This window comes from Gymnoscopelus microlampas (assembly GCF_963454915.1).
Source record: "Gymnoscopelus microlampas genome assembly, chromosome: 24".
Classification (NCBI taxonomy): Eukaryota; Metazoa; Chordata; class Actinopteri; order Myctophiformes; family Myctophidae; genus Gymnoscopelus; species Gymnoscopelus microlampas.
The window spans coordinates 32,799,055-32,818,817 of NC_139961.1; the positions used below are offsets into that span (position 1 = coordinate 32,799,055).

The 19,763-nt window shown below is 42.4% G+C and overlaps 1 protein-coding gene across 2 annotated transcripts; it reads left to right on the plus strand.

The window, feature by feature from the left end:
• The first annotated feature begins 1,949 nt into the window (after positions 1–1,949).
• LOC311040732 (SLAIN motif-containing protein 1-like) lies at positions 1,950–18,327 on the plus strand. Of its 2 annotated transcripts, none has more exons than XM_084051083.1 (9): positions 1,950–2,414; positions 3,474–3,613; positions 10,022–10,153; positions 10,813–10,932; positions 11,515–11,667; positions 12,899–13,300; positions 15,131–15,283; positions 16,172–16,541; positions 16,904–18,327. In XM_084051083.1, exons 1-9 carry the CDS (start codon positions 2,011–2,013, stop codon positions 16,977–16,979), a joined length of 1,950 nt encoding a protein of 649 aa, XP_083907209.1. In that variant the 5' UTR covers positions 1,950–2,010; the 3' UTR covers positions 16,980–18,327. The 2 variants fall into 2 exon arrangements, with proteins under 2 accessions (XP_083907209.1, XP_083907210.1); XM_084051084.1 differs by having other exon boundaries at positions 10,813–10,869.
• The last annotated feature ends 1,436 nt before the right edge of the window (positions 18,328–19,763 follow it).

The following is a 19,763-nucleotide window of genomic DNA, read 5'->3' on the forward strand; positions in this document are numbered from 1 at the left end:
CTGGTGTCATAGACCAGTTTAAGGGCTCCATCAATAAGGGCGAGGATTTTGCGACCAGCATGAAAAAGATGGGCCTAGTTCACAGCATTCATTATTCGGTTATCTAAGTAGAATGGCATCTAGGGCACGTCTGAGTCTGAGGTGCCCTCTCAGTCTTCATCCCGATTCATGCTTAGAATGGTGTCTGTTTTTAATGGTTGCTTTTCTTATCCTGTTCGTTATGTAAATCTGTTATCATATAGAACACTTTAATTACAGATGTTTTGGTATCACCTCAGCTCGCTTGGACCTTTAACACAGGTGATGGCAAAAAGATATCCGGTACTATTTACAACTTTTCCCTATGGAAAAAGACAAGTAGAGTTGTGTCAAGTTAAGTCGGTACCATAGAGTGGAAGAGCACCATAATTATCCATGATATCAATTGGAATATGTACTTATGTAGGCAAAATAATCTGTTGCAAATGGGGGGCCACGGTTACAGGGGCAAACAACTACTGTATGTACACTGTGTTATGTACAGGCTAGGTTATACTGTAGTACTGTATGTGCCTTCCTGTACTACAGGCAGGCAGGCAGGCAGACATATACCTGCCTGCATGCATTCAATACATGGACAAACATGCATTCAATACATGAACACGGTTGCAAATGTCAGGATACATCCTTTTGCATGTAATAACTGTAGTGTACTTCATCAGCCACTGGAGGTCAGTGTATGTCAAGGAATGAATGAACAAAACAGTTTCATTACTACTTGGGTTATCAATGTGTTGACCATTAAATTAAGTTTTTCATATAAAAGATGCATTGTTATTTATTATACAAACGCTAAAGTCTCAATAGTGCAAATACAAATTGCATCAGGAACGTTTTTTTTCTTTTACCTGCGTTCTGTCTTTTTTGAACAACCAGTGAGCGTTTCCTTTGGGTGCAATTACACGTTTCAAACACAGAGTGGCGCCAATGTTTCAAATCTGTCCAATCAAGCTGATTCTCTATAAATTTGAACTGATGTTGATTTAAAATGAATGCTTCAATAAGACTATGTAGTGCGTTTCTCAATGAAAGGATGTCATTTAATATGGTGTTCGTAGATAGGCATAAACCAACAAATATGTTTGGGGTTTTGGAAACAGTCAAAACAATTTACAGCCTTAGTTAACAATTCATTCCCACAACAAGGATGTTTTTCATTATTTGGCTAATTGGAGCAGGACTGGACAGGTGTGCAGTGGTGGAAAAGGTACACTTTAAAAAAAAATTGAAATAGAAGTATCAATACGCCATGTAGAAATACTCTGTTACAAGTAAAAGTCCGGTATTAAAAATATACTTGAGTAAAAGTACATAAGTATTCGCATTAAAATATACTTACGTACTGAAAGTAAAAGTACTCATTCTGCAGAATGTCCCATTTCACAAGTTTCCAAATGTATGAAAATGTTTTGAAAATAGCAGATCTACAAGCTCACAATGCTCGGCTATTTTCAAATAGCCTAAGTATGCATAGGGCTGAAGTGGTTAATGCATGTTTTATAATAATAATCAAAATCTACGATTTAACTAGTAACTAAAGTTTTCACAATATATGACTCTGATTTAGTGGAGTAAAAGTAAAAGTTTTTTTCTTATTACTCCAGTAAAGTAAAAAATACCTCAAAGTTGTACTTAAGTGCAGTACTTGAGTAAACGTACTCAGTCACTTTACACCACTGAGGACAGGTGCGCTCACCTACAATCAATCAGAGAAGGGCATGTGTGACTGGACGGGAGGGGGCGGGGCTGGTGGGTGTAGCAGCTCATTGGCTGGTGCTGGTGTTACAGCAGGAGGAGACGGATTACAACACCGGTACCAAACCACACACACTACAGCACCAAACACACACAAAATCACGGCGAGGGCATCGGGTAACAAGCGCGTTGCAGCCTGCCCCCGCCTTAATAATAGGCTTTATTTATGCACAATTATTTCTCCATCAAACCAACAATTAAAAACGTGTTGAAATCATGGAGGCACTGATGGCAGCGGCTCTGAAGAACCATCCGAATATCATCATGACGGACTGCAACGCCAACACGCTGAACAACGCGGAGCTGGAGGTGAAGAAGCTGCAGGCGCTCATCAGGAAGCTGGAGAAGCAGAACGAGCAGCTGAGGAGCCGGGCCAGCCCGCACAGACTGTCCCCTTCACCGCCTTGCATTGGTGGTGGTGGCTGCTGCCTTCCCACGCCGCTACCGGCCCTGCTGTGCCAGTCATCCTCCTTGGGGTCGTACTGCCTGCATTCTGATGGTTCTGATGAGGAGGAGGAGGAGGAGGAGGAGGACGATGGAGAGCCCACGGTCCTGGACGAGGTGGACCTGCTGGACCTGGACTCTCTATTCCCCTCGGATGAGGAGGATGCTGAGACGTGGTAACTATTTGTTTAATACATCTTTTCTTTTCTCCTCTGCACTGAAACTGTATCCATTATTTTTTACTTTTGTTTAATGTCATTTTTATAATTGTATTATTGTGGTCCCTTTGCTTGCATGTTTTGTGTAAAGCACCTTGAATTGCCTTGTTGTTGAAATGTGCTACACAAATACAATTGCCTTGCCTAATAAATATCCAACCATGTGTTGCTTCCCCAGGCGAAGAAATTATCACATGTTTTAAGAAACCTTTTAACCATATGGCACTGACTCAATGTGTGTTCTCGATCTATTTGATTAAATATTTATAACTAAAACACAGCCACACCTTGCTAATTACCAAAACTGTTTATTTGTCTCCAACATATTAATGTTCAAGTCAGAGGGGAAATTATAAAACATCGTAGCAGCTAAATATTATCAATTTATATGGAGCTGGAAGAGCCAAAATTGTGAAGTCTGGGGAGACGGGGTTCCATGTTAACCGTCGCTGCAGCTCTTTGTTTTCAACGAAGTGTTGCTCACTGCAGATTAAAAGTCAATTTGATTAGGCGGGCTAAGCTGCTCAAGTGTCCAGTAATGTGCTGTCCTGTCCCTCCCGTGGGTGTGTGTGTGTGTGTGTGTTGTCCTCTGTGCCCTCCATTGCTTCTTCCTCCATGTCCTGCCATAAGAGCAGTGCCACCTCACATCAGGGTGCAGGGGTAAATACATCTATAATTCAGCGTCCTCTGTGCTTCCTGTCAAAGCCAATCAAGGTGAAAAGAGCTGAAAATGTGCTGTCAAAATAACCTGCTGCTTCGTGGGAACAGACAGGACAGCTTGCCTGATGACCTGAAATCTGTCATCACATTACAAAGAGTTTATTTCTTGGCACAACGGTGGGCTTGGGCTGCTGGACAGTAGCAGACCAGAATTCCCATTAATTTGTGTTCTAAGGATCATACTGTGTTCTCACTTGTCAGTCACACACTGGCATTGTCCACTCCTTGTGAGGATTGTCTGTTGTTTTTCTTCTGTCATGCTCTTTTCAACTTATTTCCCTCTCTCTCACTTTGCAGGTTATATGTGTCTTCCAAAGCCAGGATGTCGTGTGTGGACAGCCCCCTCACACCCGTGCAGTGGTGCAGAATGGTGCTAGACAGGCCCAAGTCCGAGGTGGAGGTCGTCAGACGCTCACTCTCACTCAAACTGGACCAAGGTACAGAATCGTTTCATTCCCGACTAGTTTAGCCATACTGTACATGGGAGTCTGATTGGTCACATTAAACCAGCAAAAACTGCAAAATTCACATGAAGGCAAAGAGTGATAAAAAGTAGAATAACAGTAAAAGGTGATCATCATGTTTGTAAACACCTGAGTGATGCTGAAAAGACTATACAAATAGATCACAAAAGAATAGTCATTTGCTAGACAATTTTATCCAGAACGTGCTTCTATGTGTTGAAAGCTTTCACTTTTCTTTTGGTATCCCTGCGTGCTCTATATTATGGATTATTTTAGAGTACCGTAAGTATTGTACTGTCATTTTAAACGGTGATCACACCTGCCCTTTAACCACTGTAGGTGTACAGAGGACTACAGCGCTATAGAAAGCTCCCTTTATGGGATTATGTCTCCTGTATAAACAACCAAACAAAACGATAAGGTTGTTGACCGTGACATAACACTATCAACCACGGTACCCTCCGTCATGATGGATTGATTGTCTCTGAGGTGTGAGTCCCTCGATTTCTGCTGACTGTTGCATAAAATCCATGCGAAGAGTCGTATATTATTTTTATTTCTGGCCGTGCAGGATCACAAACAGTAGTTGAGTGGTTTACTGCAAAACAAACCTCAAAAGCCTTATTATGTATGTAACCCTCATATTGGAGGTATTTTTTATTTTGGGTGCATGCCAGATTTCTCACCAGTGTGATTGGTTTAGTGTTTTGTCTGAAGAGATGGCCAACGTTGATATTGGGCCAAATGTATACGTCAACACATGAACATGTTGCTCAACATAAAGTACGCGTTTTCAGCAGAGGAAATTGTCGACCGTCCTGATACCAGTTTGATCCCCGGTTCCTCCTGGCTGTGTGTGGAAGTGTCCTTGATTAAGACTCTTAACCCATAACCTCTCCCGATTAGCTGGTTGGTACAGTACCCTGCATGGTTGCCTCCACCGCCGGGGTGTGAATGTGTGTGTGTGAATGGGTTGTGATTAACAAGTCTACTTTGGCTTCAAATTTAACTTTGAGCTTGCCTTTTAATAGACTTTCTAAGCAACACCAAATTAGTATTTCTGCAACCCTACTTATCAGCCAATACTACTAATTCGTAGACATTTATTTGAATGTTGCAGAGAAGTGGTTTTGTGGATTGAGTTGGCTGATGGGAACGGATAAGGGGGCACTGGAAGGCCAATCTCAAATAGGAGCTTTGTATAGGAGCTACAACAGGTAAAAACATATTTTTAATTTGTTTAATTTCCCTAAAGGAATATCAGACCACTGACATGGCCTCCTTCAGCTTTCATCACATTTCAGAAATATATGCCTATAAGCACAAGTACATTTCAGACCTGTGGGAAACACTGGTGTTTCCCACAGGTCTGAAATGTACTTGTGGTTATAGGTGGTGGTGAGGGGGGGGCTTCACCTGCAACGTCAGCAGTTTCTGACACCATCAGGGATCCCTGTATCTTCTCCACCTTTAGTCTATTAGTCATAGGGTAGTGGGTACCGCACTGGGTACACTCTCGTACAACGGGTTATTTCATCGTCTTGCATAGTTCACAAGTAGGTCGGTGCCTGTTTATAAATAAACCCTTGATTGTAATTATCTATTCTAACGGGTAGCGCACTGGGTACTCTAACAACGGGTACAGCTACTCTGAGAAGTACTCTGAGAACGGGAATTGCATAACCAGGTTGGGCATGCATTCCCAACTAGCATCGTTCTTTACTTGCATAATTTCCGACTTGCGTGGTGGACTTGAGTGTGGGCGAGTAGGCCATTCGGGCACCGGTCTAGTAGGATATAAAGGTGATCACTCAGACCTAACTTCGTATTGATTTTCAGTGACTCTATCCTAATGCTGCGTTCACACTAACGGCAACAAAACAACCAAGCATGACAAACCACATGGCTGCTAAGTTGCTTAAGCCACACTGTGAAGTGAAGGTTAGGGTTAAATAGCACAGGGTTGGGGTTAACGGCAATAATTCGTTTGTCTTCCTCTTAGGGAGCAGATCTTATGGGCAGAGAGAAGGGCTGTGCAACTGGTGAAACAAATGTATGATTCACACTAAACTTCGTGAAACAAAAACATGATTCACACTGAACTGCGTCATTGGAGCTCTGAAAAAAGTTGAAGCCAGCTCAACTTCTTTTCTTGTAGCGTGTCACGCAGACTACAACTGACAATAAAGCTTTGTCAGACTACCAATGGTAGTGCCAGAGTGCTGGAAGTGTGATGGAGGTGACAGCTCCCACAGTCTCGGCTGCATGTTTGGAATGAATGAAGACAGCTTAACAACCTGAAGATCTTAATGAGAGGAGATGGAGCATGACTCACCTGTGAGAGCAAGTGTGTTTGTGTGCACCAGTGGTGGAAAAAGTACTCTGATGCCTTCCTTAAGTAAACCACAATGTAGAAATGCTTTTAAAAGTCCTGTATTCAGAATTTTGCTTGGGTAAAAGTACAAAAGTATTATTAGAATATATTTAGTTTCATATTCGCTTGTGATGTGCTACCCCACATCACTGTTGATAGTTTGTATTACACTTTTGATCATGTGTATTTAGTAGCCTACCAACGCATGTGCTGATTAATGTGAGATTGATGCAGGCAAACTAAGCCCATTGCTTTATTTCCTGTGCTTTTTTAGTTTAATATAGCTGTCATGCTTTGGTTCAAAAAAAGAAAAACATGATTGACTTTGTTGCATAAAGTGGAATTGTGAGTGGTTGATGGATTTCAGCTTCACTTGAGTTAACAAGTCTAACAATCTGTATTTGACAATGTTTTCCCCTTGCTATAGGTATTGGCCAATGTTTTTCTGTTATAGGTACAACCATAGTTTTTACTTCCCTCATTATGTTGCAAAGGAAGTTAAAAAAAAGGGTCACAGTTGTCAGAATTCATTCAAGGGAACTTGAAAATTGCCTCTGCTGAGAGGCGTGTTGCATCAGAGGAGCTGTGTGTGTGTGTGTCTGGCTCTCCTACCATACACCACCCTCCAAATCTTAGAGACTGCTTCTCCAAATATTGCTGGAGCTAACGATGTGTTATTTCCCCACCTACTGTTGCCATAACATCCTCCTCTAACATTAAGATCACAGCCTTCATCCCTGACTTCAAGTCATAAAGAAGGAGCAACTTGTTTCAATCAATGGAACTTTATTGTCACGTCACACAGTTACAAAGTAAGAGTGGCTGAAATTCTTCTTTTGTGCTAGCTCTCAGCATTGTTAGGGAAGAGACAATAGAATGGATAGGAAAGAACACATCAAAATGGCATAAGAAATAGCAGGTTAAGGTTTATAAAATCATAAAGAGCATTGAATGTAAAATCACATTCATTAACCACTTGACCCCTAGCGTCCTTATTCTGGGCATGTCATTATAGGCAAACATTCGTCAAAAATAGCATCGCAAACTGTGGGCTTGTAGGCTATTTTTGCATATTATGAAATGCAGGTTGGTGTTAGGATTTGGTGTAGAGGGGAAAAAGGAGGGTGGGGGGTGTAGACCCATGTGTGAAAGATGTTTTGCTGCATAAACATGTAAATCATGTGTGACCATTCTACCGTACAGAGTACATCACTTCTAGAAGAGCCCTGTTCCCCAGCGTTGTTGAATAACAGCTTGTGTACCTGCCGTTTTAATCCGCTCTCTATTGCTCAGAGACGTTCCTTTTTAAATATTCGGGTCAGGAGACATCAGTGTCGACTTGGTTACACCGGCAGAGCAGCTTGTTGCATCAAAGGAGGCGAGCATGCACTGATCCCAGTGCATCGGCTGGCTGCAGTCATGTACCTTTTTAACCCATTAAGACCTGAGACAAATGTCTTCTATCCTAACAGTTTTCTGAAAAACCTATGTTGCCATATCAGTGGTGCTCAAACTCGAGGACCCCCAAAATTATATGTATTTGGACGCCGACCCCCATCTCAAAATGATTGTTCCAGGGACCCCCAGAAGCAAAGATTTGAGTAAAAAATGTTTGCTTTAAAAGAATATTTTTCAAAAATAGCAGATCTACAAGCTCGTAGTGCGACACGAAGTGACGTGCTATGAGCTGGTATATCTGCTATTTTTGAATTGCCAAAGTATAATAACGGTTAAAGTGGTTAATATCTAAAGTGACACAGATGCTTTCCCGGATTTAATGGGTTAATTGTGGGCTCAGAACCAGCCTCCCACCAGCTCGGCCTAGTATCTGTGCGCCCCGCGGTAAGACTCTTGCGAAGCCCATCAGACCCAGTGAGCCGTTGCCATAGAAACCATGCTTACATGAAAGGCATGCACCCCTCTTTCGATTGCTGAGTGGCTTATATTCACATCGACGGGTACCGGAGAGGCATCTTCCTCCGCCGTCTGCAGACGGGTGTGGGTTGAACAAAAAGCGCGTGCGTGCATGCTTGGCTGCACCCCGCATACAGGCACGCATGCATTGTATGTGCACATTCTTTTGCATTGCACGCACGTACTCGCACATAAATATAAAGGGATATGTGATGGGATTAGCAATGCGGTACATTTTTTTTTAAATCATCCTTTCCCTCCGTTCTGTCTTCTGCAGGCACAATAGTATTCACTAGTAGAGGTCTGTTTATTACTCGTTATCCACTTGAACCCTAGCATTCCTAATTTTAGCTGAAAATGGCCGAAGTCCACAATGATTCACAATGCATTTTGAGCATGTGAACAAGCCAACGGTGCCGAAGATTAGCTGTTCGGACGGACGGACGGGGGGCAAAACATAGTTTCGGCCATGCCTTTAGGCCTGGCGGAGACAAAAAGAGTGGACCAAGTATAGTTGACCCAGGGCACGTTTAGAGGGTGGTTAAATATTATTATATTTAAACTATTGTAAGTTTGTGGGCTTGTGTGCGTGTAGCAGTATATGTCCATTACATTACTTACGTTAAGTGTGTGTGTGTGTGTGTGTGTTTATACATACCATAGACTGTAAAAAATAAATGGACAGAGTGACGCCATTGTTTTCTAATGGACCGTAAATGAAGCCTATTTGTCAACGATTTCAAATCCGCAACCGAAAATTAATGCTTGAGTCTAAAGTTCGTCAATAACCCACCCACTTATATGGAGAAAAAATCTTTCTGACACCAGCAGGGGTAAAATGGCGAAACTTCAGGCGATTCATATGCACTGTCACTTCCTATATAGACTCAAATTCAAAGCCGGATGCTGGGGCTTTGATACACACACAGTACTATGTGTACACAGTCACCTGCACTGTCATTGTCCTACATCTTGTAAAATGTCATCGCCCTTGTTTCACGTGGCACCTTAACCCAGAACCAGTTCTTGTCTACACACTGGTACTAATGGATTGATTCTGAGTGATGTACAAGCAGCAGTACTCTGCCACCTCACATAACAGTGAGTACTGTTTGTACTGTACCTGGCACTGAGTGTCTCTGACAGACGCTTGTCTTTGCCTGGCTGAACGGGGCTTTGTCCTCTGTGCCGAGCAGAGCAGATGTGCTGCTGTGACAGGAGCGGATGAATGGGGCTGATTTGTGGCAGTTGCGCTACTGTGACACCATGAGGCTATGAGGGAACTGCTGCCTGCCGCACTCTGTGTGTGTGTGTGTGTGTGTGTGTGTGTGTGTGTGTGTGTGTGTGTGTGTGTGTGTGTACACAGTACTTGTGTTACTATACTTGTGAGGGGCAAATTACCCCACAGGTAACTGTAGAGTTTGAGAAATAAGGCATTGTGAGGATATTTCCTGGTCTTCACAAGAGAAATGGTTATTTTATTTTTTTTATAATGTTTTTTGAGTTAAGCTTACAGTTTAGAAATGATCCAGGTTGTTGTTAGGATTAGGCATTTAGATGTTAGGTTTAGGGGTTGGAGTTATGCCAAACCTAAACGTGTCATGCTGTGACACACTGTGAGCTTGTAAGTTTAACTCAGGCTTTAGTTTGGGTTTAAAAATGGCAAAATAAAAGGCATTATTTATGAAATAAAACTTTTTGATGTACTCACACAAACGTGTGTGTGGAAAACAGACCTGTTGTGAGGACATTTGTTTGTTCTTTACTTTTCAATTCACACAGGTTTGTTTATTTTTTCAGTCAGCTTTTTCTAATTAAATGGGCTGCATTTATACAGCGCCTTTCTCCAAAGCACGTTACAATTTATTTCACTCACTTTCATACTACAGGGGCCTTGCTCATCGGGACTATTTAGGGCTTGCGCAAGGACACTTCAACCCACAGCCAGTAGCAGACATGTAGAGCTGGTTGTTGGGCATTATTGATATAAATAAGGGAATTGACCCTGGCCAGTGGCCAGCATTGGGTTTGCTTGGTGTTATTCCTTATTCTGGCTCTTTCTGTTCTTTCTCGCTCTCTCTCTCTCTCTCCAGTCTCCAGGTGGCGTTCAATGTTTTCCAGTCCTCCTGCTGCCCCACCCTTTAATCGAGTAGCTGGCGTGCCTCCGCTCAGTTCATCCCCGTTGGCAAGAGCCTGCTCCACACCTCAGTTGTCAGAAAGACACGGTAAACCTTGTTGATTTGTGAAGGGGGAAAAAATGAACCATATGACCTGACTGTTATGACAGTCAAGTCTAGATTTGTTGGGAGTGCTGAACATTGTGCTGGGATGTTGTAGGACGGTCGGGGACCACCTTTTTTAGGGCTGGGTGATGTGTGACATCAATATCATGATATCTTTTTTCATATATTGGATCACAACATGGCGTATGTTGCAAAACACGGTATCAAATTGATGTTCACTACGAATTGCATGGTGCTGCTATTTGTGTTGCTAAACAAAACTGTTTAACATGCTAAATTGGCACCAATGAATATACTGTACTATTCCTAATTTGGTCAATTTGAGTTAAATTATGTTGTGACAATCATCTCTTGGTCAACTAATTTGAAGTCAGATTATTGTCCTGTCACATTACGATTCCGCTGAAGTGTTCATGTCGAATTCTTTCCAAGCCTTCCTTCCTTTCTTACTGTCAGCCTCTGCATCAGATCAGATGTGTCAAGGTCAAGTGTATCTCTGTCTTGCTCATTTATACACACCCATTAATCCCTCCACTCCGTAGCAATATCAGAGCTTTATGGGTCCTTCGTGGTAAATGTCGCTATCAAAGTGTCGACTGTGATCTGCTGTGTATTATGACCCGTCACCTCTGTCTTCTCAGCCCCACCCCTCTCCTCCCCCGTCCATCCCATCCTCCAGAGGGCTGTGAGTCCCATGGGTAAGGAGACCGCTGCTCTGTCTGACAGGACGCCCACCTTCTTCCCTCACCTAGGCAACCGCAGTAAGCCTCGCCCCCTCCAAGCCTCAGTTGTGTGTGTGTGTGTGTTTGTTCTATGCGGTCTGTGGGGAGGGCTCTAGCTTAATGGGGTACAATTTGCAATTTTGGCATTTAGAAGATGCTGTTAACCAAGTGACTTACAATAAGTTAGGTAAATGCATACATCAAATGCAGAGAGACAGTGTAGTGCCTCAGTAAACCAGGATCATGAATAAACCAAGAATCTAGCATAAGTCTAAACAATGCACTATCAAAATAATAATCTATACATTGAAACTATAGGATACCAGGTAAACGATGAACCTAGCATCTGTCTAAATTTGAACTAGAAAAAACAAAACAAAAGTCTAAGTAAGTAACAACGTTTAGAACAAATGAACACAGTCTGCATGGTTGTAGATTTAGTACAGAATTCTATAACGGTCTATAGTCTACTGTAGGTGGGGAGAGAGAAATGTATGGACTCTGGACTCCCCTCAATGACCTCTGAAGGTCCCCAAACCCCATTTTGATAACGACTGCGCTAGTGCTTCAATCACCAGCATGGCAAGCAACTGTCAAAATGTGATTTCTTTTTTTTTTAAGACCGCAGTCTGCAGCGTTCGGCGTCCAGCCCCCAGTCGTCTATGGACAGTGAGCTGATGGCCTCCATGATGGAGGATGACTCCCTGGTCCTACAGGGATACAAGCTGAATGACCTCACTGACGTCCAGGTCATGGCTCGTCTGCAGGAGGAGAGTACGTACCCCCACCCCCACCTCCCCACCCTTCAGGTTCCTGTAGGCAGTGGTGGAAGAAGTACTCAGATATTTTACTTAAGTAAAAGTAGCAATACCACAATATAAAAATACTGTTACAAGTAAAAGGTCTGTGTTCAAAATGTTACTTGAGTAAAAGTACAAAAGTATTGGAGCAATTAGTTTAGATTATTTTTAATTATTTTAGATTTCTTGTCCACATTTGGAGTTACATCATGGCAAGGTAACTACACAACCCAAACTTCTACCAAAGTGGTCTTGCCCTTTAAGACTTTTTAACAATCCTATATTGAAATTGGCTTAAGGGAGGACCGGCGGGCCGGCCAACCACCCATGTCGTCACGCTAGTTCCCAATGTAGTGTGGTGTCTAACATAGATATAGAAACCTAGATATCTCATTGGCCTCTGCAGTTCGTTGGAGCAACTCGTATCGCGGCAGCCATTTTAGCGTAGGCAAACTGACACTCAAAGTGACTACTGGCCAATCACAGCGCTCACAGCGTGTTGACTACTGGCCAATCACAGTGCGTCTTTCCCAAGACTTGTCAGAATCTAGTTGTTCCGCCCCCACCTGCCTCTGATTGGCCTACCGAACGCCCCCTTCTGTGACACACGCGGAAGCTTGCCTACGCGAAAATGGCGCCCGAGATACCAATGCCTCAGAGCCGAAGGAGGCGTCTACCTTTATATGTCTATGGTGTCTAACCTCAATGTGTAGATGTGAGGACCGCATAGTGGCCCAACCTCTAGATGTCTCTAGTTTTTCAAAAATAGCTCAAATAGCCAATCTACAAGCTCACTTTGTGAGCCATATCGCCCACCCCAAAGTTAGGGGGTGACGTGACATCTATGATTTTTTTTTAATGTAATTTATTTTCATATCTTTTTCAGTTTCTTAATGTGTTTCCTGTTCTTCTACCTCTCTCCTTCCTAATACATTAACATGTACTAGATCTCAGAGCTCATCGCTACTTTAGCTTCATTAACGTCAAAAGGTGATTGTGTGTGTGTGTGTGTGTGTGTGTGTGTGCACATGTAATGTGCCTGTCTATGTATGCTTGTCATTCTGTTTGTGTGTGCTTGTGACACTGTGCCTCTTGCATACGTGTTATGTCCGTGTGCTTGGCCTTTCTGGCTGTGTGCATGTCTATGTATACTTGTCTTCCTCTGTGTGCGTGTGCGCGCTGGTCCTCATGTCTGCCCCCCTCAGGTCTAAGGCAGGACTACGCCAGCAGCAGCACGTCGTCATCAGCCCTCCTCCCCCCCCGCCGCAGCCACAGCCTGTCCCTGCACCTGAGCGGCCTCAGCGCCGCTGTGTCCGGCCTGGACGAGGAAGACGAGGAAGAGGAGGAGGAAGACTACGCCCTCCTGCCGCCTCCGCAGCCGCGCCTCACCCGCCTCTCCCACTCCCACACCTTCTCCAGCATCCGAGACTGGCGAAGAAGCACCAGCTCCCTCGTCACCCCTCCCTCCACCCCCTCCACCCCTCCTTGTCCTTCCGCAGGCTTGGCCTTCCAGCACCACCACGCCCTGGGCCTGGGTATGGGTATGGGTCTGGGTATGGCCAGCTCCTACGCGGCCGACCTACAGCAGTCCTTCAGACCCGGATCAGGTGAGCAGCAAGGTCCTCATATAGCTGTGTGTGTACTTATATTTGGTACTTGCGAGGACCAAATACCTATAAGTGTATAGGATAAATAGTGAGTAAAGTTTTCCTGGTCCACTCCTCAGAAGAGAAATGTAATAAAACATTTTATTTGTATTGCACTTTACATTTGAACAAACCTCAAAGTGCTACAGTACAGAATAAAATCATTTGCATAGAACAATCTAAAAAAGGAGGGTCTTAAAAAAACTATTAAAAACAAGCAAGGGGGAATAAAATCTAGGGGTTAAGACCTAAAAAGCTAACCTTATGCTTTTATGGATAAAAAGTTTTTTTAAGAGCTAGGCTTATATTTAGGAAAAGATTCAGATTAGGGGGTTAGGATTAGGTTTGGAGTTGATGCCGAATTACTGTATACTTGGTATACAGTAATACGGTTGGATTAGGCATTTAGGGGTTAGCGTTAGTATTAGGGTAAGGGATGGATTTGAGGTTGGGGTTAGGCTGAGTGTGAACTAAAGTGTTTTTTTTCTCCCCAAACTGAAAACGAAGCACAGAATAGACGCTCAGTTCTTTGTCACGCTGCTGGCATTTCCAGCACAGCGTAAATACGCCACGTTCCTATTGAAAACTATTCAAAACATACACTGGGCTCAAGAAAGAGTGACTGGACAACCCCCTTAGGTTGGGCCAGCAGGGCAAGCAAAAATGTAAATGGGTTTCGACGTCCCCACTAATTGGTTTTGACATCCCCACTAAAGATAGTAAGACAAAATGTGTGTTTGTGGCAACTTGCTTGACTCTGTCTTGTGTAAGATCATTTCCAGTGAAGTCCATCTCCTCTGCTCCACTCTTGGCTAACATGTACGTACAGTATATCCATTTTGGCTAGCATACTGTGTACAGTAAATCAGGTTCAGCTTAGTTTATAGCTCTGTTGGATATATAACAAATGACAGTTTGCTTGGGACTAGATGAATTAATCTTCTAATGAGATCTTTCTCTCTGTGTTTGAATGTTCTTGTACATGTAACATTTTTGTTTATTTACCGTATGTGTATCCACGTATGTTGTTGGCCATATTGTTTTGGGGAAACGTCCATTGGAAATCCAGCCGAATATGAGTGTAAGTTTATCTTAGTGTTTTTTGCTTGTGCTCAATTCGTATTTAAATCAGTTATTAAACACTTACAAACACTGACCAACTATAAGGGAACGTTGTGTGATTCTCTATAATGGTGGCCATGCATACTGTAGTTTTGACATTTTGAGTTCAACATATTTTGTATTCAAAATGCTTCCATCGTGGTCAGACGCGCCGCACTATTGGGCAGTTTATTACCCTGACTGACCTGCACTGATGTACTAACTGCTTGCTAATAGTGACTGTTAAGCTTTATGTAGCTGCACTCCTTAAACTCTCAGACCAGAGACGGTTGACGTTCTAAAGGTTCACGGTTCTTTGTTATGTCTTGTGTACAGGTAAGGGTAACAATAACTTTGGTTCGACTCCTCAGAATAAGAAAAGCATACACACTTGATGAGTTAAAGAGCATCCTGGTTCCCAGCGATGACACAGACCGTTCTAATCTTTTACACATTATTAACATATTTGTTATTGCGTTTAGTGCATTCCTATTTTTGGGGGGAAAACATAATTATTCAAATTTCTGAAGAAAAAGAAAAGGCAGATGTACAAGCCCACAACGTGTCCGTGATGCGTTGTGAGGTTGTAAGTTCAGGTTTTCTATTTTTGCTATTTGTCGTACGATAACGTGTCAATAGGACTCAAGTGGTTAACCTTGGTGTTGTACGTGTGCTTTTCTCTCTTGTTAGATAAGCTACGGAGGAGCATGCCTAACCTGGTGAAGGCCCCCAGCATGACTTGTGTGCCCAGCATTCCAGCCAATCACATCATTTCTTCCCCTTTGCTTCGTAACAGCCAGAGCTTTGATTCGTCCAGTGGGTTGGCTCGCCTGCAGTCCTCCAGTAAGATACCACCATCATTTTACTTTACATTTCTTAAGAGTTTTTTCAAACTTAAAGGAAGTTCCATACCGCTTCAGTTCATGCTATGGTCCTTTTTAAGTTTCCTATTTGAGTATTTCTATGTATAGTAATAGTATAGTATTCCAAGGGTTCGTTGGGGGGTTCCAAATGGACTCTTACAGTCCATTTACTCAACCACTGGCTAAAACTGGGCTCAGAACAGTTTAATCTTATAATGTTCTCTTATCAAATTATCTTAAACATGCACACGCTACAAGATGAAAATAATCACACACTACAGGATTGTATTAAGATTATCGGGCTTGACCAAATGCAGCACGTCATTTCATCTCACATGATCACACACAGCAGCAGCAGTGGTAGCAGACTTAAACATTGAACGGAGCTGGTTAAACTTGCAGTGTTACAAACGGTTGTATTACTGTGTCTGGGAAGACACTTTACAGACCGTGTTCTTGGCGCATATCAAAAAGCCTCAGCTGTCTAACACACCACAGGTTGTTTCAACTGGTCGCTGTGCCAAAAGTCCTCTCAGTTCACATCTGTCTCCTCTAGACTCTCTCAGTCACGCATGACTCCTACCGTACCGGTCCACTCTGACAATACTGATCATCCAGATAAATATCAAACATGTTTGAAAATGATCAGGATCATATCCTGTGAGCAAATCGGGACGCTCAAGATTGGATCATTGAACCACTCACACGAGAGGATAATCTTGCCAGCTCCCAATCTAAACTGGGGTAAGGAAAGCCCACCCCAATTGCCCGAAGGGTTGTTCTCTACCCCTATCTTGTAGTGTGTGTGTGTGTGTGTGTGTGTGTGTGCACACCTTAACTCTGCCTGTCTTCACATCCTCTCCACCAGTTCCCTCCCCGGGCCAGCTGCAAAACAGAGTCCAGAGCGTGGGAAACTTCGTCCCCTTGTCGCGGCAGCCGCTTAAAGCCACCGCTTACGTCAGCCCCACCATCAAGGGCTCCGCTTCCATGTCGACTGCCACTAGCCTCCAGTCCCTAAACAACAGCAGCTGTGGTGGGGTTGGTGCTGGTAGTGGTACTGGTGGGGTTGGTGGGGTCAGCAGTGGGATCCCAATGCTTAGCAAAGTAGCTGGAGGTGGGGGCGGCACACCCACATCAAGCCCTGCCCCCCCACCGCGCAGCAGTCTGCCACGCCCCGCCTCCTTCATCGGTCCCACAAGCTCCACCCCCCGCAGCAAGATCAACCAACCAGCACGCAGGTACGCTAACGAGTGACCACAGTAATGTGGTTACTGTGAGCCTTTGTGTTTGTAGTATGGGTATAATCACTTAAAGTGCAAGTGATCATTTTTGAAGCTTTGAAGCATATGAAGCTTCAACTGACTGTGAAAAAGTACTAATTTATCCCCAAAAAAATGTATCTCCAAACACAGACGTTGATTTATAGGTTTTTTTCCCCAGTTCAGGTTGAAAAACTATAGACATCCTAGTAAGCAACGCAGCTGCAGCTAATAAAGTTAGTGATGGGTGTTGTTACCGTAGATTTAGGTGTGAATGTGCATGCATTGACCAGTGGCACACCCACACCTATCATAATTTTATTTTCTCTCTTTTTACGCAGTTTATTGACACCCCCAAAGAGCCTGTCCACCTTCAGTGCCCTTCGAGACACCAGCTGGAAAGATGGCTGTTATTGATGAATGGATGAGTAGAGGATAAATGGATTAAAGATGGCGAGGAGGAAGAGTGTCTGACTGAGTAGAAGTGCCCTGCTGGCTGGGGTCCCTCACCACACTGTAAGGAAAGTGATTTTGTGAATGAGCGAGGCCAACCAACATAGCTGTTAAGATTACATAAATGAAAGGGAGCTCTGACGACAAGAGCTGTAGATGTAGAGATCCTGCTCATAATCATTGGGAACAAAGTGATGAAGATGCTCTTTAAATTGCTGTGCAGAATTTAATCAACAATGGGGTCTCATTTATAAAAGGGCACATCAGTTCTGTGCTTACAATCAAATCTAAAACCAACTAAGATTTTCGAATTAAAATTGCCAAATCATTTATTTATTTTTTAAATTTATGAAAAGCAAAAAAAAAGAGCTTTGAGCCAAAGTCTAGATAGTGCAAACGTTTTGGATTACTGTTTAAAATGACCCAATGATGCTGCAACATTTTTATATTTGAGGCCCCTAATCAATTTTCAGGGAGGCTATTGGGAATCTTGACTGTGACCTATGCATCTCTGAACATTTGATCATATTGACGGGTCACAATAGGCCTCTTAAATGAGGTCTGTGCCAAGCGGCTGTGGTTCCCTGTTGCTCTTGTGCAATAAATCACTGGGCTCTGGGCTAAAGCACGCTAACCTACTGCAGAGGGCTGCATCGTCTTAACGAATGAAGCCTCAGAATCTTTTAATTGCTTTGTTTTTACTTTAACATTTCTACTAAAAATATCAGGGGTGTTTTCCTGTGATGAGGAATGCCAATTATGCTGCTAAAACTGAATCGGCCGCGGTAGTTCGGGCATATTTGGTCAAATTTTTAATCTTCACAAGCCAGGAAATTATATTATTTATTGGTGTACAAAGTTAACTCTGGAGTGGGCGTTGTACTTAAATTATGTTATATATTGATGCAATATTACTGACGTGTCAGTAAATATTTCGACCAAACTGAAGAAAATGTCTTAAAATGTGTTTACACCACTGTCTCACCTTGGAACCAGCATTGCAAAATGTTGTGCATATTAACTAATAATTTATAATAATTTAATGATATAAAGGGTATTTGTTCATGTTGCACTTTGTATATGTACTGTATCTGAACTGAATGAAATTGTTTTTCTTTTATTTATTGCACATTGTTTCTCTGGGCTGAGCACTGAATATTGTAGATGTGTTTTCAAAGTTTTTTTTGGTGATGAAGTTATCTTTTCACTCACGGCATAATGTAGCACTGTTTGTAATATTTGAGTTTTGTTTTTAAATGACACACTTTAACACACATTTCACAACATCTAAACTTTTTGCTACTGTACTTGATTGAAGGAGACATTTTAATAAAACAAATGATTTTACAGTACTTGTCTTTGTTTTTATTAACATTTTTCTTCAGATCAACTCAAGACTACTTTTACTAAGGGGTAATGTACTGTGCCCATGATCAGGATGATGGGTACTGTATATGAGGCAAGTCTTTTTGTAGGCCAACCAGAAGTTACTCTGACAATGGGTTCCCCACTGCAGATTTCTAGTGGAATCTCTCCCAATTTTCATTTCCTCATTTTAAAAGTTTAGTTAAAATAGTTTTAGTTGCTGCTTTCATATAGGCTAATTTTGCAAAGTTTCAAATACATTAATGAATTATTTTGTTAATATTCCATGACCAATATCGTTTGTCAGATATTATTTTTGCATTGGTAGCAAATAAGAAGTCTAGAGCGATAACACACCTGTTGTAAAGGTTGTTTTCCAGTTGGACCCTGTTCTGCTTAGATGGTATCTGTGACCACAGGGTGTCAGTAAGTGCTAATATTTATAGATGAGCAGCTTAACAAGGAGCAAAAGCTGTGCTGACTTATTGTCATCTTTCAGTATCAAGAGAAACTAAACTTCATTAAGTTTAATCTCACAGTTTGGTTTTTAATGTTTCATTATGTCTCTTTGAGAAACTTGTAGAAGGAAGTTTATAAAAGTATAACTTGATGTATCAATCAAATCAACACAGAGTTGTTTAGACGGTCCATTGAAACATACAACATAAACACAATTCATCATTGTGGGCTTGAGCTCATGTCCTTTAAACTATTTATAGTATCTTCCCAAAACTTTGGGCACAGGAGGAATGACCCTTATGTTCGTAAAGTCACTGCGGCAACAATTTTTACACTTTGTTTTATTTACATCACCACGTTCGCACGGGTTTGCTCTCCCATTTAATCCAAAGACCTAGCTGTGTGATGTATATATTTTGAGTTCATGAGGTTAGACATAAGGTATACAGTAGCAGATCTGTACATGAGGTTAGACAGCAAATAAATAATACTATTGATGTTCCTACACAGCATGTTGGCTCGTTGATATACAGCGCTGACAAATGCCATTATAAATCACCAACCTCATCATCAGATATATAGTCTGCAATAAAAAAAAATCCCCAGATACTTAGTTTTATTAACACACACTTGTCCTGACAGATGAGGAAGATCCTTATCTCAAACCTAGCTCTGATCAAAGTCCAAAACATGACAAAATGTAAAAAAAATAAAAAATAAAAAGCAACACACAACCATCTACAGTGACAACCACGCAGACGCCGTCTAGGAAAAAGCGTAGTTCCCATACCGGGAGTCGAACCCGGGCCGCCTGGGTGAAAACCAGGAATCCTAACCGCTAGACCATATGGGAGGTCTGAACGCACTGCTGCTATTTTACCTAGTTATACGTTTGAACCATTGGTGTATCACTGTGATAACACT